A 25187-nucleotide genomic window follows, 5' to 3' on the forward strand; every position below is an offset into this window, starting at 1 on the left:
GTGTACATAACTAGAAATGAAAATATAAGAAAAAGGATCAATGTGTATAAGTGAAAGCAAATTAAATTAAATAAATAAATAAAACTATTTTATTATAGGAGATAAATTAAATGAATCAAATAAACAACATCAAGATATAAATGAAGGTAAATTAAATGAAATAAATAAATAGATAAATAGATAACTAAAGATAAATTAAATTAAATAAACAAAATACTATAATACAAAATTAAAACAAAAATTAATAATAAAACATTGATAAGTTTATTAAGATTAACTTAATTTCACTCTTTTACCTTAGTAATAAAAATGATACACTATAAATATTTTCAATTTCGTAACCAAAATTATCTTTCACTTTCTCTTTCTTTATTTTGTCTTTCTCTTATATCTTACCTTTCTTTTATTTTTTTTCACGTCTTTTCTTTCTATTCACTTATTTACAAGCCAATTTGTAAAAATTATAATTACATGCATTAAATGTAATTTTATCGGTTCTTATCTCCTTATTCTTTTTGTTTCATTTTTCTTAATCTTTCTTTATATCCTTTAAAAGACTCGTTTAAAAATAATTTATATATATATATATATATATATATATATATATATATAATTAAAATTTCTTAGCTGGTTAATATAAATTTTCATTTAATATTTATTTATTTAGTATTTTCTTTATTATTTTTTATTTCAATTGGTCACAATATCTCATAAAAATTAATTTATTTATTTTTCAATGTTAAAACTTTATCCATATAGAATACAAAACATTTTTAGTTATGAATTTAATCAACGAAAGTCAAATGTAATATTTTATAACTCTTACTTTTTAACATACGGATAAAGTAAATAATATGATTATTTAAAAATATGGATGGTATGGTACATCTCCTATCTAGTTGGTTATTCAGCTAGCAACACAAAAACTTTTGGGTATGTGTCTAGTTGGCTATTTGAGTGGTAGTGCGATGATTTTTACATCTTCTATTAAGACGCGATAGTTTATACATCATTTATCAAGTTGGTTATTGATTAATAAGTTGTGACTAGGGATGGTAATGGGGCGGGATCCCATACCTATTTCTGTAAAAAAAATTTATCTCATCTCCATACCCAAACCCAACGGTTATTAAATTTTTGATTCATCCTCATTCCCATCAGGTAACGGGTATAATCTCGTATCCATATCCATACTCATTTTCTTACTATTTTAATATTAATTTTAATTAATTTTTATAAAATAATAAAAAAATTATGATAAAGGAAACATAATATTATCAAATATTCAATATTAGAATGATAATTGTTTCTTTGATATCAAATACTTTAAAATAAATTATAATTTTTTACATTTTATATTATAATACCAAATAAAATTTCATGAGAACTAAAATAATTATTAAATTTGCAAACATTAATGAAACATAATTGATAAAATTTTAAAATATTTTTTAAAAAATATAAAAGAAAAACAAATATTCAAATTAAAATATATTTTAAATGTTTGTTTACTTCAATCTTTTAAATTCTAATAAATCTTTTTTTATACACTAATAAAAGTTATAATAAATCATTTGATCAAAATGATACAAAGAACATAATTGATATTTTAAATGTTTGTTTCCTTCAATCTTTTAAATTATAATAAATCTTTTTTTTATACACCAATAAAAGTTATAATATATCATTTGATCAAAATGATACAAAGAACAAATAATAATCATAATAAAAGTTTAAAATAAATTATAATTGCTTACATTTTAGATTATAATACCAAATAAAATTTCATGAGAACCAACACATTTATTAAATTTACAAACATTAATGAAACCTAGTTAATAATATTTAAAAATATTTTTTAAAAAATATAAACGAAAAACAAATATTCAAATTAAAATATATTTTAAATGTTTGTTTACTTCAATATTTTAAATTCTAATGAATCTCTTTTTTATGCACTAATAAAAGTTATAATACATCATTTGATCAAAATGATACAAAGAACAAATAATAATCATAATAAAAGTTTAAAATAAATTATAATTTTTTACATTTTAGATTATAATACCAAATAAAATTTCATGAGAACCAACACATTTATTAAATTTGCAAACATTAATGAAACCTAGTTGATAAAATTTAAAAATATTTTTAAAAAAATATAAAAGGAAAAAAATATTCAAATTAAAATATATTTTAAATGTTTGTTTACTTCAATCTTTTAAATTCTAATGAATCTTTTTTTTATACACTAATAAAAGTTATAATTACTTAATCAAAATGATACAAAGAACAAATAATAATCATAATAATAATAAAATTTTAACATATATCTTGTATCTTTTGAACTTCAATTATGTTGGACGGTGATAAAAAAATATTAATGACAATTACATTAAATTTGTATATTGTAGTAAATAAAAGTTATTTACACAATTATAGTGACAAAATTACAGTATGATTGATAATGAGTTAAAAAAAATAATTAAATAAAATATATCGAAATAGTATTCTACATAATGAAAATAAACAAGAAATAAAAATATTAACAAATTAACAAATGTTTACAAACAATTTGAGATACTATTGAAAGAAATCGCACAAAGGAAAACAAATGTATAATCAATGATATGATAAGTTGAAAAATATCTTAGAGATCTAAGAAAACTTTTCAAATATCAACAAAAACTAATAATAAGAATAATAAGTAAATGATTTTTTTTATATTACCTAGTAAACGAAATGTTTGTGCTATTAAATACTTAAATTGAGAGTATTAAACATTTTCATGTGAAAGAAAAATATACATTAAATAAAAATATTAAAAAATAATTGAAATATTCAAATGTGAGACTTAAAAAAATTTAATTAACATACATATTTTTAACATAATTACATAAAGATTATGGTAAGATGAAAAATATAATTGAAATGCGAATGAATTTCATGACAAACCAAATAATTAGAATAAATAAAAAATAATATATATATATGGTTATTTAATTAATTAGGAATATTTTAATAATTTAAACGGGGACGGGTAATACGGCGGGGATATGTACATCCCCATACCCATCCCCATACCCAATTGAAAAAGTCAGGGATTCCCCATACCCATACTCATACCCCGTCAATGCGGGTATTCCCCGTCAAAATAGGGACGGGTTCGGACAATACCCACGGGGACGGGTTTATTTGCCATCTTTACTTAAGACATAAAAACAAAAGATTGTTTAATAGAACAAGTAATTACATAAGAATAATTTTTCAAAAAATGCTCAAAAGAGCAATAACCAACAAGCCTAAACTACATAATATCTTCGTTGTCTTTATGATCACCAGGAGTCTCCACGTCTGCTCACACCAACATTTGATGATTATTGCAAAAATGAAAACACAACAAGGAAACAAACACATAAAGAAAGAAGAGTAAGCTGATGTATTTAAGCTTTCACATAAATATAGTTACATAAGTACATAACCAAGAAACACATGAAAAAAAGAAACACAAAGTCACAAAGTTTTCACTCACTTAAACACTCAACTGACTTTTGACTCGATATTCGAATCATGCGCTTCATATAAAATTCTAATGAAGTATGCACCTGCATTTATTTCTAAACTCTGCAGAGTCTAGCCACAATGGGTTATCACCCAATCAATCGCAAGGTAAATCCTAATATGTCTCCGGCTCAAACATCTCCCAATATTATGATTTCCTACCTTTCTCACCACATAATCACTTTACTCTACCTGAGTGTGAGTGATTATTAAAGTTATGAATATCTTCCTTATATAGACATCTCATATATTAAGACATACTTTAACCACACCATCACCAGGAATTTTTCTAAAAACTTTTTTATCATCAACATTCCACATGTTATCTTAGAATAATTATCATCCCAAACTAAACAACTAAACACATCAAGTACAAGTCAAAAAATGCCACATCATTCATGCATGGCTTCATACATTATATTTTTAACATTAACTTAGTCAATCACAATTTAAAATAAGGAATTCAAATTTTACAACAATTTTCACTTAAGCTAGAAATTATCGCTCAAGCTAGATTGATTTCGCTTAAGGTTGAAATTATTGCTTAAGCTAAAATTCAAACAGAGAGTAAAGTGGAATTTTGTTATTCTCGCTTAAGTTAGATTGATACCACCACTTAAGCTAAAATAGCAGATTTTCACTTAAGTTAGAATAACATGTTTTCATTGGTTTCAGCATACAAAAACTAAAAATCCTAAACAACAAAAATTTAAAACACAAACACAACCACAAAGATCAAACTAGCATTTCAGGCAGGATTCAAGACCAAAAACATGCAAAACACTTTAAAAAAGTTTTAAAGCCATAAATAACGGAAGGAGTACCACAACTCCAAAAACAAACTAAAGAGTTGAAAACATAATTCACTGGGACAAAAATGGGGCTCTAAAGAAATAACCTAAGACAGAACCACCGCAACCACACTGGAAAAGAAGGAGAAGACAAATGTTTAATGTTCAACTTACTTGAAGAAATGAACTGTTCGGTTTAATATGTGGAGTACGAAGCAGGAACTCCAGAATCAACCTTTGTTTCACGAAAAATTTTCAATTGAGTTAGAGGAGAAAGAACCATGATTGTAAAAGGGAGGAAAGAATTGAGAGAAAACATAAGAATAGAAAGATGGAAAGATTGCTAAAAATGAGAAAACAATTGACTGACTTGGACCCTTTACTAAAGTTAGGCCCAAAACTTTAGAATAGAAAGTGAGTTTTTAATTTCTAATATATAATTTCAAGCAAAATAAATTAAAACATTTTTTTTATACAATGTATTAATCTAACGTAATGATATTTAATATTTAATTTTTTTACCATAATATTTTATTTTGAAATTACCAAAATAATATAATTTTAAGAAAATGTATATCATTTTACACGTCGTGCTAAATTTGCACAATTTTATAATAAAAATAAGTCGTGTGTCATGCTAAATTTTACTACAATTAAAATGAAATTCTGTTAACTTTGCACGATTATTTTCGAAAAAGTTAAAGTTACTAAAATTTAAAATAGTTTTGATTAAAATTAATTATTTACAAGCCAAAATTAAAATTGTGTCATGTTATTTTATAAAGTATATAAATATTTGATAAACAAAAAAGTCATCATAACATTTAAAAACTTTAATACACTTTACAACACAACTAAAATGGTGCAAATATGAAACAACTTTATTTTTGGCATAATTAACCTTATCAAAATTTTACGAAGAAGTAAAGACTTTAATTTTATAAAAAAGAGTTATTTAAAATTGACATTTTAATATAATATGACTTATATTTGTTATAAGGATGTGAACTTGATACGACTTTTCGGACTTAAAAAAAAAATTAAAAGTTACATCATGTAAATTCATAATTATAGTAAAAAAACCTAATATTTATGCCACATGCACGATTGGGTATTGCAAATTTAAGCAATGTAAGAATATTGATTTGAATAAAACATGATTATTAATACTAGTTTGTTATCGTTATTTTTGGTTTCTAATATATATATATATATATATATATATATATATATATATATGATTTTTCTTTTTAATTTTAAATCAGTAAGACAACATTTTAACTGTTGTCATTTTATTTCTTAACAATTAAATTGGTTTTCCCAATTTGTTTCTCTTATTTGCGAAATAAACCCAGTTTTTTGTTCTCTCTAGAGAGTGTCATTTTTTTGTATCGTAATCTTGGCCTTGGACAGCACAAACGCTGAAACCGCGAAATTGTGCCCAAAATCGATGAATTCGCAAAATGGTGGGGAGAGCCACCAACCTCCGCCGCAACCGCAAGGTACTAATGGATGCACACTTTTTTTCGTTCATCTTTTTCATTTCTTGACTCTTATTCGCAGAAGAAAGAAACAAATTAGTTTCTCTAATTTGACTAAGTTCCTTGTTCGATTATGCTTCGGTAATGATTTGGTTCCATAGGCGAAAAGGTTACTGAAGTGGGATGGTATGTTCTTGGTGAGGATCAACAACAGGTTGGTCCTTACGCCTTCTCAGAGTTGCGCGGTGAGTTTTTCAATATTATATGTATATTTTTTCTTTGAATGGTTTTGTGTTTCAAATGAACAAAGTGGAGTGGAGCTAGGGTTAGGTATTTTATATTTTTATCTTTTTTTGTTCTCTCCAACTAAGAGAAAGCTGAGGCAGCACTGTGTCGACTTTGAGTATACTTGTGATTTTATGCTGAAATTGAAACATCTATTTGTGACATTTATATGGAAAATTGACTTGGACAGAACATTTCTTGAATGGATACCTCTCCGAAAATACGTTTGTGTGGTCTGAAGGAAGGAGTGAGTGGCAGCCCTTGTCCTCAGTTTCTGACCTGTGGACTCAAATTAAACAGCAGGGACCCGATTCCTCAGCTGCTGGTATGCCTTTTCTTCTCTTCCGCTTAGTATTTTTCAATGTTATTATTGTTATTTGGGGAGCTTTAGAGTGTGACCTGTATGTAGCATCTGCTCACGATGTTGACGAGTTTGAAAGATGGGAAAAGGAGATTCAAGAGGCAGAGGCACAGGTGGAAGGTTCAGATTTTGGATCTTTTTCTGGCAATGTTGGTGGTACTGCGGCAGGAGAAGATTCTGAGAGACCTTCGACGCCACCTGAGGGTGAAGAAGAATTTACCGATGATGATGGAACTGTATATAAGTGGAACAGGAATCTTAGGGCTTGGGTTCCACAGGTTGGTGCATGACATGTGTATCACTGTTATCATCATAATTTTCTAATGTCATACTTTGTGTGACCAATGATGTTCTTTGTTATATTATGATTAAATGAAGATAGGCTACCAGCTTACCTAAATTTTATGCCTAGGAATTTAGATTAACTTTAATCAAGTTGTCACTCTTTTGAAGTTTGAACTGTTTTTTTAGGCTTACTTGATTTCATAGGGCTGATTTTACATTTGTCAAACTTATCGCTTGTTTCCATTTTTGAGCATCTGAGATAGGTGACTTAGTAACACATTGCATTAAAACAATAGGGTCTTTTGTTTAGATTCTGCCATCTGCACAGGCTACGTTAACATTTGAATTGAATCCCAAGAATCAAACATTGCTGTAGTAGTAATTGTTTAGCATCTCGCGGAATTGATCCTTCATACAGCATACCCAATCCACCTTGGTCAGAAGAAAAAAAATGAAGCTTCTATCATGCTGATGGGATTACATGTTATGTGTTGTAATAAATGGTTAAAATTGAATATTAATTTGATACTGTATACTTTTCCAAAATAAATAGAATATGCGTGTCTGGTAATCTGTTACTTCCTCAAACAACACTGCTTAAGAATATTGAAACAAATGTGCATTTACAAATTCAATTCTCAAAAATTTAAATCAAACAACACTAGCTATAGGGTTTCTAATGGAATCTGAAACACTCGTAAGGCAATTTATTCCCAAACCATATGAGTGAATCTATTTCACTATCATTTTTATAATTAAAGTTTTAATGGATATCATAGTATTTACATATTCAGAGGAGTTGCAGTTACTTGTAGGATTTACTGTGTAGATGTTTTATGTTGAACACAAGTATTAAATGATTATTCATCTTTCATTTGAATCTATTCAATGCTTCCTCACTGTGCATTGTAGTTGCTGTTAAGTATGAAATTTTCATGGCTACTGTTGGGTACTAGATATTACATTACAAGTTCTTCTAAGAATTCTTCAATTCATAGGGAGTGAATACTTTCTCTTTCTTTGAACTTCTGCACAACCTGTGATAAGTAGAAAAATGCATGACAGTATAATTCTGTTAAGGTTTGTGGGTTGGTAGTCACTTGTGTTTAAACTTTTGTATATAGGACTGGGATGTATAGAATGGTGGTGGACTGATAAAATTGTTGAGGAAATGTTTTAATTATTGAGTGCGAGATCTGTGTCTGAGTTAGAGATTCTGAGTGCACGGTCCTTTTTAGTTTAGGTGAGAGAGAGAGAGAAAAGATTGATATTCCATTATCCATATCAATCTTTAACAGAACCACCACACTATACGAGTGTTTCTCAAGTTTAGTTTTTATTTTTATTTTTTTAATGTTTTTAATACATAAACAAGTCAGAATATTTATGAAGTGTTAAATCTAAATATTCTAAAAAACTGAATAAAGTCGAAGTGCTTCTGTTCTGGATACTCATTTTCTTCTTTACTTGGATTTGATTACTTCTGTTTTTGGTTTGGTTTCTACTAGTCACATTTTTGTTTCGTTTTGAAATATGCTTCTTTTTTTTTCGTGTGAATTATGTAGTGTTTCTATTTTCCTTTTCATTATAATATCAGGAAATCAGAATGTTGTCTTTCCAAAGTTGAGGCCTGTTATACTTTTTGTGTTTGTGTGAATTCTTGAAGTAATTATTTTATTCCTATAAATCTCAATAATGCCCTTGTAGTTATTCTTCGGGCCAAAGTTGTTGATTGTTTCTTGGATGTATTTTTTTATTGATTTTTTTTTTAGTGTGATTGATAAAGTTATTATATCATAGGAGTATCCAACTGGAAGCACCGAGCCTTATGGGGTTGAGGATATGACCTTCTTGCAAGAGGAGGAAGTTTTTCCAACAATAACTAATTCTGATGCCTCTGAAAAGTTGGAAGAGAGTTCAGAATTGGGTGTTTCTGATCCTTCGTTAAAGGAAGAAACAAACGAAACAAATGAAACAAATAATACCAGTGTGGTAGCAGGTGGAAAAAGGAAGCTTTCTGACCAACAAACTGACAAGAAGGTGCCCCTTTTCTTTCCATCTTGTCTATATCAATGGTTTAGCCCACAATGCATTTTCTTATCTTTGTTGCTTTTACTTGGAAATGAGTATCTCTTTTTGAAGACAAATGGCACCTTTATTGATCTCATTCTGTTTCAGGAAGCTAATAAACCCCCTGATAGCTGGTTTGAATTAAAGATCAATACACATGTTTATGTCAATGGGTTGCCTGAGGATGTTACTACTGATGAAGTAAGTATCAACTTTTGTCTCAATTTCCCGAGTGTAAAATTTGTTGCAATAGTTAACATGACAACGAGTAATATATTGCAGATTGTGGAGGTATTTTCCAAATGTGGAATTATAAAGGAGGTATATTTCTATTCCTATATTATATACTATCCATTCAATTGTATATTGTAAAATTATAAACAATTGGGCTCTAATTCATGTCATGATCAGTTTCTCATGATTAGGAGGGTTTTAAACTGTTACATTATCTTGGTGAAAGAAAACTCTGTTGACACTATAAATTAATAGAACAGTGACTCTACAATACTAAAAAAATATGCATTGATATTTCTAGACATGGAAGATCAAGTTATGCTGCATATCATGCTTACCCTGTCCTTTTTAATGCTAGCATGCGGGTTTTAATAGTAAGCACTGTATTTGTGATGAAAATTTCATTAGCCTGTCTTTTCTTCTTCTGGGCACGTGCACTTGCCAATATCCTAATCATAAGTGAATCACAATGGCCTACCAACTTTTCCAAATTAGTTATCGCTGAGAGTACCTTGCAAGAGACTATTCTTTGAAGTTCATTATGGGGTAACAATCTGTGAATACTTGTAAAAATGAAGGACTAGCTATTTGAGGGTATTTTAACTTGGCTTCTCACGAATTCCTGATCATGGTTATTATAGGACCCAGAAACCAAAAGACCACGTGTGAAGCTTTATGTTGATAAAGAGACAGGAAGGAAAAAGGGAGATGCTCTGGTTACATATCTTAAGGTAACTCCCTTATTGTGCTCCCTAGTGACACATAGTTACGATTGTAATAGAATTTCAATATGTTTGCATTTACTAGGAACCATCAGTGGCTTTGGCAATTCAAATTTTAGATGGAGCACCTTTTCGCCCTGGTGGCAAGATTCCTATGTCTGTCAGCCAGGCTAAATTTGAGCAGAAAGGTAACTGTTATTGGATTCTTTATATTTCCTATGACAACTTCTGATAATTATTGTTAGATATGGTTATATGGAATCCATGTCTTAAACTAATAATTTAGTATTTTATTATGCCTGCTGTTGCTTGATTAACTTTTCTTTAAATATGCAGGAGAGAAGTTTGTGTCCAAGCAAGTAGACAATAAAAAGAAAAAGAAATTGAAAAGGGTGGAAGAAAAAATGCTTGGATGGGGTATGCTTTGGTCTCCCAAAATTTTCAAGTTGGTGTTTCTGGATTATGACTGATACTCAATCCCATCTTAAATTTAGCCTAATTTCCCCTATTTGGATTATTTATTTTTTCATTGAAATACAATTTTGATTTACCTTCTGGTAAATATTTTTACCATAAATTTCTAGACAGTGAGTGGGTGAAGTCTTTACATGTGCAGTATATTCGTGATTGTGTACTGAGCTAGGTTATCAAATTGAGATTCAAACAGTGAATCACCAAGCTGATTTTTGAATTGTGAATCTTAATTTGTATCAAATCATAAGATATAAAGACAACAAAATTACTTCAAATATATCATATAGTTGATATGCAATGTTCGATGTAATATTTTGCACTAGAAATAAATAAAACATCTGATCCATAAGTCATATAGAAAAAAAACATTAGTTATATCTGAGTTTGTGAAGCCTTTATTTTAGAAGAAAGAAAGCAAATCAATTAAATTAACTATTGAGTTCATTTTTTAGTTAACTAATTGATATCTCAATGAATTCTATAATGTATTATTCTTTTGAATAGTGGAGCCGTTGCTAGTGTTGAGAATAATTTATAAAATTTTGAACTAGAATATATTCTGTTGTGACCTTTTCAATATGAGGAATTTAGACTGTTTTGGTTGAAATATTTAGATTAATTTTTCAGAGTTATTTTTCTTATTTAGCATGCATCCCTTGTAATAATTTGTTTCTCATTGTATGTCTCAGGTGGTCGTGATGATGCAAAAGTTTCAATTCCAGCAACTGTGATCCTTCGTTTTATGTTCTCTCCAGCTGAAATGAGGGTTGTGCCACTTAGTTTTGCTTGTTTTCTACTACAAACTTGCTCTACTAGTGTCCATACTTCTGCCTGTTGACATGGTTTTATATGTCACAGTAACAAATTGCTGCTGAAGTTTTTTATGCTTTTAAAAGTTATAGCATACTTATTTAAAATATGTACATTTTTCGATCACAATTAACCTTTTTTGTTTTTTGTATTTTGATGGTCATAGAAGGTAATGATTACACATTAGTAAGAAATAAGACCAAAATATTCTTTACAAGGCTTAGGCAAGTCTCGGTGTATTGTAGTCTTGTAAACTTCACATTCCAAACGTGCAGTCCTGAGTGTTTGGGTGTATTGAATATAGTGAAAAACTGTATGGGATTAATTTCCCTTGTATAGAAAATACACATAGGATACTGTATTTATAATAAAGGAAATTAGGACTAAGCCCAAAATAGAAAAAAAGAAATAACAAACTAACCGAAGATAAAAGATAAAGATAAGATATCTAATAATCTAATATATCTAACATGGTGTATGTTTAGATGCCCCACATTGGCTAGGAATGTTACCAAAAGGCTCCTTTTGGGCTCAGGCTATCTCTCCCCCTTGAATTAACTTTTAAAGTTGAGTTATGCTAGGTGCCTTTTTAATAACTATAATAGGATAATAGGATTTCGTGCTTTTCTCATTGTACATTCAAACTTCAATTTGCTAATTATAACTTGGTTCTTCTATTTCACACGTTGGACATTTTCTGATATTACACAATCTATGCAGGCTGATGAAAATCTGCGTTTAGAACTAGAAGAAGATGTTAAAGAGGAGTGTACAAAGCTTGGTCCTGTAGATTCTGTCAAGGTAATTAATTGCTCTTTATTATGCCTTAAAAGATAAACAAAGTTGCTTCTCTTCCCTTTTTCTATTTCTTTCTCTAGTTTTGTAATAAATATTTTTGCACCAATTAAAACAATTGAGTGAAACATACATTTATGTTTGTTTTATTTTTCTTTTTTTTATAATCTATTTAGGCCCCACTAAGTCTGTGATATATCATTGATGCGTCCAATCTTTTAGTGGTGGATTTAGGTGGTGTAGGCTTTCAGTAAACTTAATACTGTTTAGGAGGTGTTTTAAAATGAGGGGAGAAAATATGAGATGTATTATCAATTTATCATGTAAAAGCCTCTTATTAAATTTTACGAACATATAAATTTTTCTCTTATCTATTTTTTATTATAGAATTGGAATCCTTATCTCGTACAAGAATGTTCTTAAGCTACTCCCCAGAACAATAGAGTTTTCTTGAAGCTTTTCTTAAATGAGTGTTTTTAGACGTTGCTAGCACTCATTGAGCCACACGTCATGTTTTAATTTTAATATCATATATTGACCATTTAATGCAAGTTTTTTCTAAAATTTCTTCTTGTTAACCCAAAACATTCCCATGTCAATGGAAGTGTTTAAAGTTGGCAAATGTGAGTGCCTGCTGGTTGCCTCGTTTGTTCTAGTGGGGAAGGTAAAATTAAGATCTTTCTTGGTTAAATGATATTTTTAATTTTTAATTCAATACATTTTAAGAGAATATAATTGCCGAACTATATGTTTGATTAGTGCATCTTCATTTAAAGTCCTAGTTCCACCTGAAGGCAGGGGAAACATTTAATTCTAGAATTCATCTTTTGTAAATATTGTACCATTTCTTGTTCATGCCTCTAGTTTGAGAGGTCTAAGCTTATAGTGTATGTAATTTTGTATTATCATGCTTCAAATGAGTTATGACTTGTTTACATTCTGGTATGACAACTGCTGACGGAATTTACTTGGAAATTTTCCATATCTTCTAATTCATTTACTTGATTTGTATATTTCCATAATTATGTGTGGCATCACCCCACACCCATACCCTAGGCTTTAGAAAATTTATTCTACCCACTATCCCTAGTCTTTATTGTAGAAGTGTTACTACTCAAACCCATCATATTCATGCAACTATTGTATTTGTGTTCTCTAATTTTATCTCATATTTTTCACATTACCTGCTGCTCTTTTTTCTGTAGATATGTGAGAATCATCCTCAGGGAGTTGTTTTGGTAAAATTCAAGGATAGGAAGGATGCCCAAAAGTGCATAGAATTGATGAATGGAAGATGGTAATTATACGTGCTTTTTATCCATTTTCTTCTTTTTCCAATATATGCACAACCTTCATATTTTAGCAACTTACTGCATCATATAAGCAACATACTCAACCAAGACAGGATGATGACTTTATGTAGTTGACCATGTTCAAATCTGATTCTAGACATTCATCAACAAGAAAGGGTACAATTAAAAAATGTTGTTGAAACACTGGCAGAAACTGAGGTGGTTATTGAAAAAATATATTTAACACGTGGTTTTAAAAATTGGTAACCGGGTGCAACATACTCAACTCAACCTAGGCATGATGACTTTCTGTAGTTGACCATCTCCAAATCTGATTATAGACATTCACCAACAAGAACAGTTACTAATTAAAAAATATTGTTGAAAGATCAGGGACAGAAACTGGGGTGGTTATAAAAAAATCCATATACTTTAGTATAATTATATTATTCAATATTAGAAAAAGTAGTTTCCCAAAATTTGAGAGTTTGCCGAGTAAAGGAGGAGTCAATTTCAAGCTGCTAAGTGTTAGCTCATGAAATGATTTTATATCTTGGTATTTTAACAATGGGCTTCCATCCCTTTGGTTTTGTGTTGAATCCTTGTGATTCCCATACTACCTTATATTTAGTATTTTAACAACTGCAATATTACATCAAGTTACTGATCAGAAAGATATAATATATTTGTATTTTTGCATGCTTCATCTCAAATTCCTCATTCAAAGCTATTAAATCTATATTCTTCATCACATTTTATTGAAAACAAGAGTAATGGGGAGAATTGTTTGCCTTGCGTACACAATCAATTTTATTATGCTAAAGATGCATTATGGTCAAAAGCTAATGATAGACTTATTACAGAGCTAGCTACCGTTAGTATATATTATCCAAATTAATGACTATTGTAGAAATAAAACACGTAATAATAAATCCAGACTACTATGCTAACGAATGTAGAATAGTATAGTTCTTCTCATCATGTTGAAAATTACTTAACTCAGTTTGATACGGAAGCACAAAAACAAAGAACCATGATATATTCCATTTTACTCACATTAAAGCAAAATCCCTTTGATTCCTATGTTTGGCTTCAAATTTCAATTTTAGAGTTAGCCAGCCTCTCCTGTCAATTCTTCAATAAAAACTATACCTTCAGAAAAAGCTTACATCTAGCACATTTATGAGTCTAGATTAAATTAGTAAAGACATTGAGCCCTTATGGAAAACCTATCTTTATAGAAGACTCCTCCAAGAGCTCTCACACTGGTAGCTATCCAGCAAATATGTTTTCCATAGGCTTGATATAAGCCTAACTAACACCTTTCTTTTTCAAATTCTTCTACAACACGTTTTTTTTCCATCATATGCTTTTTCCGTGTTAATAAAAAACATGTGAATATTTTCTTTGCTTCTTCCTCCCTTTCACAAAGAAGATAAATATATTATGTTGTGGATCTTGACGTAAATTCAGATTGATTCTCCACAATCTTAGTCTCTCTTAATATATGTTTAACCACCTTTTCCCATTATTTGTAATGTGTATTGTACATTTTATATCTGTGTAATTTACAGAATTTTAAACATCTCTCGTTCTGATATATAAGATATAATGTTACTCTTTCATTCATTTGTCATTTTCTTTTATCTCAAAATGTCATTAAATAGTGTAGTGAGCCAAATAATACTTTGTTCTCCCAAGCATTTCCAATGTACAATAGGAATGCTATTAGGATAAAAAACTTATTATTATCCATCCTCTCAATGTCTCTTCAACTTGAATTCTGCGATAATAAGCCAACTTTTATTTGTTTTTTAGATTTTTAATTCATCCGCATCAGAGGCCCATCATTGAAAGTCTTACTAGAATAGTTGTCCCTACTCTCTTTGATATCGTAATCTGTTTAAGAGATCGTACTTGGTTCAAATCTCATGATTTCCTTTCCCTATTCTTGGTTAGTTGGTATATCTTATGTTTTTCATTCTGTCTTGAGACCCTAGTAAAAGTCGTCATAATATTGTGCCAATCAAGTATTAAATACGGATCTCATTGACAACTACAGTGACAACTATAGGGGCTAATATTCTCACATCTGAAATGTTTTAACAAATCTAGACTTCTATTCTAACACATTCAAAATTAAAATCAAAACAGATAATTTATCTTCAGAAAAACCCTGATTAGCCCTGCCAACTCAAGATATGCAAGACCTGCAATATTATTTGAGGGAAATGATTTATGTATTGTAAATTTCCACCGTCAGTTGCCTGTTGAAGTTTTTTAATTACTTTTTCTATATTTTCTGAATTAGTCTTGGATAGTAATAAGGTAATAAGATAATGTACTGAAACAAATGTTCACAGTGGTGCTTAGCCTGCTTCAAAAACGCCACAACAAGATAACGTATAGTAGGATAAATGCTATATGTATATAAATTTAAAAAATGATGTCAAAATTAACAGCATTTATAATAACAAGATAACAAGAACAGAACTCAAATACAAGTTTCTTTAGATAGGAATTGTCAAACATCATCTTCCAGACCCAAGTCTTAATTTATCATTACATCTAGAGGTTTCAATTTTGGAAACTAAAATTCCAAAAGTAGCTCAAAAGAAGTCCTAGTGTCTATACTCACAAGGACTTTTCTGAATTCAACACAAAGCGCCACTACAGCACACTTATACCGGGAAGGGGCCACATTGCTATAGCGACGCTATTTAAAAACCCTAAATGCAACATTATCATTGTTCCTAAACATTATCATTTTGTTTAGGTACATGGTCTGAATTCTTACTCTTCATGCTATGGTGTTGTTAAAACAAATAGCTTCATATGAAATTGATTTTACCTTTTCTTTTCTCCTTTATTTCTCTTTTGTATCATCATATACCTTTTCCCGTGTATTTCAACTCTAGTCATTGTTTTCTTCATTTATTTTATCAGGTTTGGTGGTAGACAGATACATGCCAGTGAAGATGATGGTTCAGTAAACCATGCATTAGTCCGGGATCTGCAAGAAGATGCTATTCGACTGGAGCAATTTGGTGCTGAACTTGAAGGTGACTGAGGCAAGGAAGTGAATGACATTGCACCAGATTAACAGTTCCCTGTAAGTCCGGACCAAGGAATATTTCCAGAGGCTAAAGCTTTTGGATTACTAGGTCATCACTTTTCTCAGTTTTGCAATGATATAGCAGTTTTCCTTATGCAATTGGGAAAGGAAAAAGCATATACATGAGAGAAGTTACTGATTTGGCTAGCTCACCTTATTTGGAAATTTGTAATATACCCTGTGTGCAGTATTCAGTTATTCCAGGTTACACCAATTGTGACATGTGCCATGCAGTTAAATTTGAACTTTTAAATTAATTTAATTTATCTTAACTGTTGGGTTTCATCCTATAAGCTCACATATTTAGTACCACATGGATACGAGAACACGAAATTTTATTAAAATAAATAGTATTATAATACACTATGTATACGTTTACAAGAATTTATAATATATTTCAGATATATTCAGCTGTTGTTAAAAGTTAGATATTGATTCTTTGTTATTAATTTATAATGATGATGGTTATAATTTAAATATTGACGCTTTATCATATAAAAAAAACAAAAGTGTTTGATAATTGTATCAATGGTGTCAGTTTCCTCATCTATGTTATCAACATTTAGAAACAAAACAGTTTCTAAATTTGGATCATTTAGAGAGAATTTTACTAATTCAAGAAACTCAACACCATCGTCATTTGGATATGTTTTTCCAAATATGCACACAACTTTATCTTTCCCTTTTATACAATATTACCTTTAATCTTTTCTATGTACATAAAGTAAATATTATGCTATGTCCATTCTATATATACTCTTTTCTCTCAAAATAATGAAAACCTCTCACAGCACGAGGAAGAATAAGAGTGTTCAAGAAAAAAAAATTGGACACCTTTTTATTATTAGTTAGCACTTAAAAATATCTAAAAATATTCAAGAAGTACATCAGAAGAAATTAAAATTAAATAAAAAAATGTAAAATCCTCTTCGAATACATAAATAGTTATCCAATACATGTGCATCATGTTTTTTTTTGAAGGATCTAGGTTTATTGTAATTACATGGGAACATTACATACCATATGATTTATTGCAGTACATTTCTGCAATTTCATTTAACAGAGAAAAAATATGCATCGATCTCGATAATGTTTCAGTGTAGAATAATGGAAGTAAGTATGAGTGAAAGAAAAAGGTAAAGAGAAAGTACATGTTGGGAATTGTCAGAATAAAACTTCATTTACCCAGTTCTTAACAAACATTAAACCTGTGTAGGTGGTTGTGGTTTAATTGTTTCATTATTTTTTCTCTACTTTTCCATCTCATCATTTATGCATTTTAGTGTGGGGAAATTGAAAAACTGGTCCTGCACGGACCACTAAGAAAAAACTGTCCAAACTAAAGTCTGCAACTTTCAAAAATCTCAAGCCAGCACCCCATTTTTATTATTAAAAGGGTACTTTGAAATGCAGAACTAAATTCTGGATCACTATTTTCACAATGAAAGAGGGGTTCTGGTCTTTCGAGATATAGAAACAAAAAGTCCCAAAATGAATTGCTAGGTAACAGAATTATAAGGAATATAATTGTAAATTTCACATTTTATAGAAATAAGAAAATTAACACTTTATAAGATAAAAAAATATATAAATTTATGATCTTAAAATTATTAAAAATGATTATACGTTGACTTGGTTCAGATTTAATTAATGTTCTATCTTCTGAATTCTTCTAGAAAGACCTAACATCGATTTAATCTGGGCATTATATATATATATATATATATATATATATATATATATATATATATATATATTATAATATTTATATCTACATATAAAGACTCTAATGTAATTAATAATGTGAATTAATTTTTGTAACAGTTTTTATGCATGTTTTTTTAATCAATTTTACTCTCATAAAACAAATAACTCTTTCATTTCTATAATTACTTAAAAAAAGTATACTATGAGACGCAGTTATAAGATCACATACTTTCATCCGTAATTATATCACTATAACAATTAATAAAAATGATTCCATTTTACAACAACTCTTTTATGTTTTGTAACAACTTTTTTATTTTAATAATTATCTTGTTGATTATATTCATTATTTTTAATAATCATAAAAAATAGACCCACCCATATGAATATATGTTTTTCCACCAGTTAATTTTTCCTCTTATAAATAATAATATTAAGATAATTATTTTTTTTGTTGGATTATGAAGACTATGTATTTATTACTTGATGTAAAAGTGGACATGGAGATGCTATTATAACTGCATTGCCTGCCTGGTACATAATAATAGAATTATAGTTATACACATGCATATAGTAGTTTAAAGCCATTGAACAGTATAAAACATATTTAAATTAAAATGAAGTTCATTTTAAAAAATCATATAACACGAAATATAATTTTTAATCTACGCTAATTTGATCAAAATAAACAGAAAAATTGTTCTCTACAAATATAGGTGTAACTTACTTAAAAAAGATGTGAAAAAGAAAAAAGAATAAAAAAAAGATTTTGATGCAGAGAAGGTAGTAGTTTAGTTTCACCGAAATAACCCGCAGACGCAAACGTTGAAAACACACGCGCATCCATCAGCCCCAACATCACAACGGTAGATCCCTTCTCTTCCTCCTTCTTCCTTCTTCCTTCTTCCATTTCTCTTGTTCTTCGTCTCTCTCTCTCTCTCTCTCTCTCTCTCTCTCTCAATTCCTCAATAACGCTTTTCGCATTTTCGTAACGACATTTTCTTCTTCTCCTTCGCAAATTTCCCTCGTCGTTTCGTTTTTCCCTATTTTTTCCTTCTGACGTGTTTCACACAGCGGATTTTGATTGATTAACGTATATGGTGAAATTTCAGTTTACATTGCAAACTTGTCTGAACTGGATTCAGTTATTGTTATTGTTGTTTGTTTCAAACTTTGTGCCTAACTTGGTGTGAACACATTTGTAATGTAATAGTTCGATTTTGGTGCCTTTGGTTTGAGCGTCTGTTATATGTGTGTGCTTGGGTTAATAGAGTGTAGCCATATATTATGGTATTGTCTTCTCTTCCAATTAGCACGATCACAGGGTTTGGAATTGATGCGCAGGTTACACGGTATGTCACCGTTACTTGCTCGGGTTTGTTTTAAATTTAAAACAAGATTGTTGATGGTGAGTGGTTCAACTGAACCCGTAGTTTGTTCGTAGTGAGTGATAAAGAAGTAGATACAATTAGTTAGAGTTTTAGCATGAGTGAGTTAGATTCAAGAGGAGTTGTTGGGACCACTTACTAATTGAAAGGTCGGTTAGTATGTCTGTGGAATGTGTGTATGCGATTTGGAGACAGATTTTGGAGAGATAGTGCTGATTGAAAGAGTTAACGTCTTTGTATGATGAGTTGTAAGAATTTTTCTGTCTTCATTTACGAAGCTATTATGTGATTGCTATTAGAGTATGTATTACTATGGACGTGGAAATAGGGAAGATCGGTAGTTCTTTGGAAAAGTTTGTCGTTGCTGTTTTTGAGAGGAAACTGGATCCTCTCATGCCACTCTGTTCTGCCAAGTCCTAGCGATTCTCTGGTTAGTGTAACAGTAATTAGAGAGGAGAGAAAATGTGATTTGAGGATTGAGATTTTTCTGGAGAGAGAATCCTGCTAGAGAGATGCAGCACTGGATCTGGTCCATTTTAAGAGTGGTGTACAGAGAAAACATAAAAAAAGTTGTTTTACAGATTATTGAGGTTTTTACCTTGATAATCTACATTGACATTTAATGTTGTCCAATTAGAATTGGAGTTTTACCTCGGTAATGTTTACTGATATTTAATGAAATATTTATTATGATGATTATTGAGGTCAACTGCATTTGTAATTGGAGAACAACACCAGCAACACATAGAAAATACATGTATGTTTTGTCCTTCTACATTGGTGTACATGGCTTGATTGAAATACGTTGAAGAAATTGTCTCGGTCCTTAGATCTGGTATGGACAGGATCTATTTTTCGTTTTGTGGTCTTTCTTTGGTTTTTGGTTCACTCTCTGTCTAAGGTGGCTATACTATTTTACTATTGATTACTTTTTCCTTTTCATGTATGTTGTGGCTCTATATTTGTGATGGTTTTTCTTGTTCTGTTATATTTTATCCGTTGTTCTAATCATGTCATCCTTTGCCCTTCCACCTAAAAAACAATGATAATAATTTGGCTATCTGTTGTAAAAGGTCGTTACATCCTTTATGCTCCATAAAACTACCAGCCTTTAGATGCTGACATAATTGTTTGAGAAGTGACAATATTTGAGGATATGAATTGGTTATTTGCCCCAGTATAACAACAGCTACCATCCCCTATCCCATTAGATGATGTTTTGCATAGGTAGAAAACTCAACACCATAAAAACAATCTTAATTGATTCATGAAATCATCTTGTTTCTGGTTATAAACATGGATCTGCCTGATATTTCTTATTTAACGTTTCAGTGTTCTACATTTTTTGTATCATTTAAGGAAATCAACTTATATCTTCGTTCATAATTATCTAATCTATTTTTACTTAATACCAGGGTTTGAGACTATAAAGACTTAGTGGAAGGGTAAGCTGAAGTTGAAGGAGTTGAGGGGAAAAGAGGGAGAGAAGGAGGTTGAGGTATTTATATTTGTTGACTTTTTTTTCTGTAGAATTTTCTTTCTGGATATCTAAGGAAATAAATAACAATTCCAAAAGATATAGATCACATAATTTGAAGTTTTACCTTGAAATTTTTTTAACTTGTTATCACATGGGCTGTCCTTTGCCAACATTTATTTTCGGGCATCATATAAGTTTCCCTCAAAAAATTGATGGGTTGAATTATGCATAGAAAGTCTGTGATCCTATTCCTTTTCTTCCCTGTCCATCATACTTGCTATTTTGCCAATCTAAGTTCCAACCATAGTTGGGCTCTGTCTAGTGCCTGTTTGCAAGCCAAAATTACTATCAACCTCAATTTTTACCCTCTGTACTGATGTTCCTACATGAATCAATTGAAAAATCGACCACTTTGTACCTTGATTGTTGTTATGCTAGTAAAAAGATATTTAGGACTCTGATTTTGTTTTTAACTATACTATGAGTCAAAAACAATATGCATAATATGAAACCTTTATCAGGGTTTAATAAGGTGAGAAGCTAAACAGTGAAACAATATTGCTATGGGTAGTTCAGTGACTTCAATTGGAAAATTTCTGAATCTTTTAATCCGTCCGACTTCTTTCCTAAAGAGTTAATACTGTTGCTCTTCCTTTTCATATTTCTCTAGTTTTCCTTCCTGTATGCTAACCCCTACTGCGTAAGGCATACTAGAAACCCGTGGGTGCTATGCCAAGTCATGTTATAATATTTTTTGGCCTTATCTATGAGCCAAGTAAGAAGATATAATGCCTAAAGGAAAGATGCCCCTTTCCTCCTTAACATGGTTCTTTTAGACTTAGGATCCGATGACCTTAAAAAAAGTTATTCTAAAGTATGTGTGTAAAATTGAATTTTTAAGAGATGTTAAATTGAGAAGCCATTTTATTTTACAGTTATAAAAGTAATTAATTTTTAAAAGATTATCAGATTTTTGGATATTTCTGTAAAACACTGCTCCCTTTCTTGCTCTCTACTTTTTCTCCGGACAATTGGTTATGATTATTTTGAAAGGCTACTCTAGTTTTATGATCCAGTCACTTAGATTTAGTTAATAAAGGACCTTGCATAATAAGGAATAGTTATGGGGGACCCCCTGACATTTATTTTTTGTTAGAGAGAACCCAATAATCGTCAAGAATAAAAAGTTCTCATGAATTTCCTGAAATGTTTTCGTAATGTTTTTTTTCCTCCAAGCTAATCAACATGGTTAAAAAAGTTGTTGCTCTGAAGTTTCTTGCTAGGAAATTGATGTGCTGTTCAAACACAGGAAATCATATTACTAACATACTGATCTAAGCATAATGCGACCTCTGGATGCTTGACAGTTAACAATTGGTTCTACAGCACTTAGCCTCTACTGATAAACTTTACGAAAAGTATGACTTTAGCATTGAAGTTTGGTTGATCACAGATTGTAACATCTTATCAGCTTCTAAGAAAAGCTGAAAATAGATTTATTTAGTCACTAATTTTTAAAAATACCTGAGGAACTATTTTTTTTTGTAAAATAATCTGAAAAGCTGCACTCTTATTAGTTAATAAATAAAATTTGAAGTTTTTTATGCTTCTTTCTGATAAATTTCTTTCAACAAGAAATTTTACCTATGTTGATGTGGTACAGGTTGAATTGTTATATGTGATATACTATTTAGCACTCAGTGATGAGTTTTGATATTTTAAACCTGCCAATCAATTGCCTGCTTGTTGGTTGTATAACCTGATCTGTAGTTTAATGGGCAATTATTTCCATGTATGGACTCAATTTTCAAGTATCTTTGGACAAGGTTTTCATTTCGTTTTGATTCCCACTTGTGGGATTTTTGTTTTTCTCAAGAAACAGTTGCGGAAAAAGAACCCAATATAATTTACCTTTGGGAAATGCTCTCTAACTTTCAAAAGAAGTCTTAAAATTAATATAACACTTCATTGACAGTAGTGCGTATTGCAAATGATGCTTTCAGGTACTCAAGAAAGTTTTGGTAGTTTAAATTGGAGGGCCTTGATGCCGATGGTGGACACAGTTGTATTTGCTAGAAACTGTAAAGAGTCACTTGATAAGGTAAATCTCCAATTTATTCTTGTGGAATTGCGATGTGTGTCACTGATATTCCCTTCCTGTCTTTCCGTAATTCTTTGTTAGCAGTTGCTCTTTTGTTTCTGATCCTTGTTCTCGTCTTAGGTGAAGGTGGCATTCTAGTACTGGAATGGGCCAGATTCCGTGATGATTATATATTGTTGATTTGTTTATACACACTGGCAATCCTTAGGTCTGACAGATGGCTTTACCTAGTGAAGAAGAGAAGACTGAGGACTACCTTTTCAAGATTGTTTTAATTGGTGATTCAGCTGTCGGGAAATCAAATTTACTTGCACGATTTGCCAGGGATGAGTTTTATCCTAATTCGAAGTCAACTATAGGAGTAGAGTTTCAAACTCAAAAGTTGGATATTAATGGAAAGGAAGTTAAAGCACAGATATGGGACACTGCTGGGCAGGAGAGGTTCAGAGCTGTTACATCTGCATATTATAGGGGTGCAGTTGGAGCTCTTCTGGTGTATGACATCAGCCGGCGCCAAACATTTGATAGCATAGGCCGATGGCTTAATGAACTCCACAGTAAGAATTACAATTGTCTGATCCCTTTTTTCCATGAAGTTTTTCTCATGCTTATTTTCTTTGTGTGGTTTCAAATTTAGGAAATTGTTAACTTGTCCTTCAATTTGGCACTGATAAAGTATGTGAAAACGTTATGTTATTGTTAAATGTATTTGGTTAAGATTATTTTACTGACTTCAGTTTGTTTTGGGATAAAATGTTTATAATTTCAGTTGTATGTCTGGGACAATAGCTGAAATTTTTAAAATTCTGAAAAATAAGTTGTCTTTATGAATATGAAAATTGGTGGTTTATGATTTTTCAAACTTTTTTCCCTTTTCTGCTGTAAAAGTTTATATTTTATTGGTGGCAAAGAAATTAACTATTTTAAAACCATTTTTCGGTAATCTTATAAAAAAATGGATTCTGATATAATCGACTATTAAAATAATCAAAGCTATCTCAAAGACCACTCCTAATGACTATTTTTCTTTGTTGTGCTGAGGTTAGAATCTACCACTTACATGTACTCTTGTCCCACTAGGCTTAACCCTAGTGGGTTATGGCTTAACGGTACTTAATATGATCCTGCCATTATAGTCTTTATTCTTTCTTAAACGTGATTACGTTTCATTAGTTGACAAAACATTATCTTGTTCGATGTATCATGTGGATGCTAAATTCTGAGTTAATTGTTTTAGTTTTTCTCTTTTCTGCTTTTGAATCTTTGTATTTATGTAGTCTTGATTTTTTATTTTTTTTATATTAAAGTACATATAGGATACTTACATAAATCTGCACCTTGTAATAAATATGGTTTAATATTAATTAGTAAAAAAGGTCATTTTTGATTTAGGTATGTTTGGAAAAAGCTTCTCCAAAAGTACTTAGGAATGAGAATGACAATAAGTTCCTTAACATAAACATTAACTTGTACATAAATGGAAAGAAAAAGCCAAGTGAAATAGAAATAGGTGTTTACGGATAAGTTTAGTCGTAAGTATATTGATAGGCCACTTGGTTTTTATTTGTATTCTTGCTACAAAAACATATTGTGGTTAAATATTTTGATTGTACATGTGATAAAACAAGGACTAAATGGAGTGTTTTTTTATTATTTAACAGCTCACTCAGACATGAACGTTCAGACAATACTTGTTGGGAACAAGTCAGATCTTAAAGATGCAAGGGAAGTGGCTACAGCTGAAGGGAAGGCCTTGGCTGAGGCACAGGGTTTGTTCTTCATGGAGACATCAGCTCTGGATTCATCAAATGTAGCAGCTGCTTTTGAAACCGTTGTAAAGGAGATCTACAACATCTTAAGTCGCAAGGTTATGATGTCTCAAGAGCTCAACAAATCTGTTTCCCATATTGAAAATGGAAAGACTGTTGTTCTACAAGGAGAAGGCGAAAAAGAAGAAGGAGCAGCAGCAGCAGCGGCAGATGCTGAGGCAGCAAAAGGTTGTTGTTGATCTTAGGTTCTCATAATATGTCGGCTCCAAAACTGAGTTTTTATTATAATTATTCAACCAATCCTGAAAATGTAACTCAGATATTCAAGATTTATCTTTAAATGTTTACCGGGAGATTTTGGAGTAGAAATTCTCTTTGCACTGCAAGAATTACATAAATGAGAAAAAGAAATGATAACAAGTAGCATTAAAGTGTCCAAATTTCCTTTTATTTTACGCATGCTTGT

At 30.4% G+C, this 25187-nt stretch overlaps 2 protein-coding genes across 7 annotated transcripts; both read left to right on the forward strand.

Moving 5' to 3' along the window:
- The first annotated feature begins 5684 nt into the window (after positions 1–5684).
- On the forward strand, positions 5685–16561 carry ELF9 (RNA binding (RRM/RBD/RNP motifs) family protein). 2 transcript variants are annotated; one of them, XM_028082537.2, is made up of 15 exons: positions 5685–5854; positions 5995–6078; positions 6309–6443; positions 6528–6757; positions 8565–8804; positions 8943–9035; positions 9117–9155; positions 9564–9614; positions 9710–9799; positions 9876–9978; positions 10127–10207; positions 10954–11030; positions 11795–11875; positions 13075–13166; positions 16108–16561. In XM_028082537.2, exons 1-15 carry the CDS (start codon positions 5803–5805, stop codon positions 16229–16231), a joined length of 1572 nt encoding a protein of 523 aa, XP_027938338.2. In that variant the 5' UTR covers positions 5685–5802; the 3' UTR covers positions 16232–16561. The 2 variants fall into 2 exon arrangements, with proteins under 2 accessions (XP_027938338.2, XP_027938339.2); XM_028082538.2 differs by lacking the exon at positions 9564–9614.
- A 2163-nt stretch (positions 16562–18724) lies between these two features.
- RABA5A (RAB GTPase homolog A5A) lies at positions 18725–25090 on the forward strand. Of its 5 annotated transcripts, none has more exons than XM_028080307.2 (5): positions 18725–18849; positions 20787–20869; positions 22855–22952; positions 23073–23509; positions 24614–25090. In XM_028080307.2, the coding sequence occupies exons 4-5, from the start codon at positions 23170–23172 to the stop codon at positions 24958–24960; spliced, it is 687 nt and encodes a 228-aa protein (XP_027936108.1). In that variant the 5' UTR covers positions 18725–18849; positions 20787–20869; positions 22855–22952; positions 23073–23169; the 3' UTR covers positions 24961–25090. The 5 variants fall into 5 exon arrangements, with proteins under 5 accessions (XP_027936108.1, XP_027936111.1, XP_027936109.1 ...); XM_028080308.2 differs by lacking the exon at positions 18725–18849 and adding an exon at positions 18865–19083; XM_028080309.2 differs by lacking the exon at positions 18725–18849 and adding an exon at positions 18885–19076.
- Positions 25091–25187: the final 97 nt, after the last annotated feature.

This window comes from Vigna unguiculata, chromosome 7, assembly GCF_037176805.1.
Source record: "Vigna unguiculata cultivar grain cowpea cultivar isolate G323 ecotype 2 chromosome 7, ASM3717680v1, whole genome shotgun sequence".
Classification (NCBI taxonomy): Eukaryota; Viridiplantae; Streptophyta; class Magnoliopsida; order Fabales; family Fabaceae; genus Vigna; species Vigna unguiculata.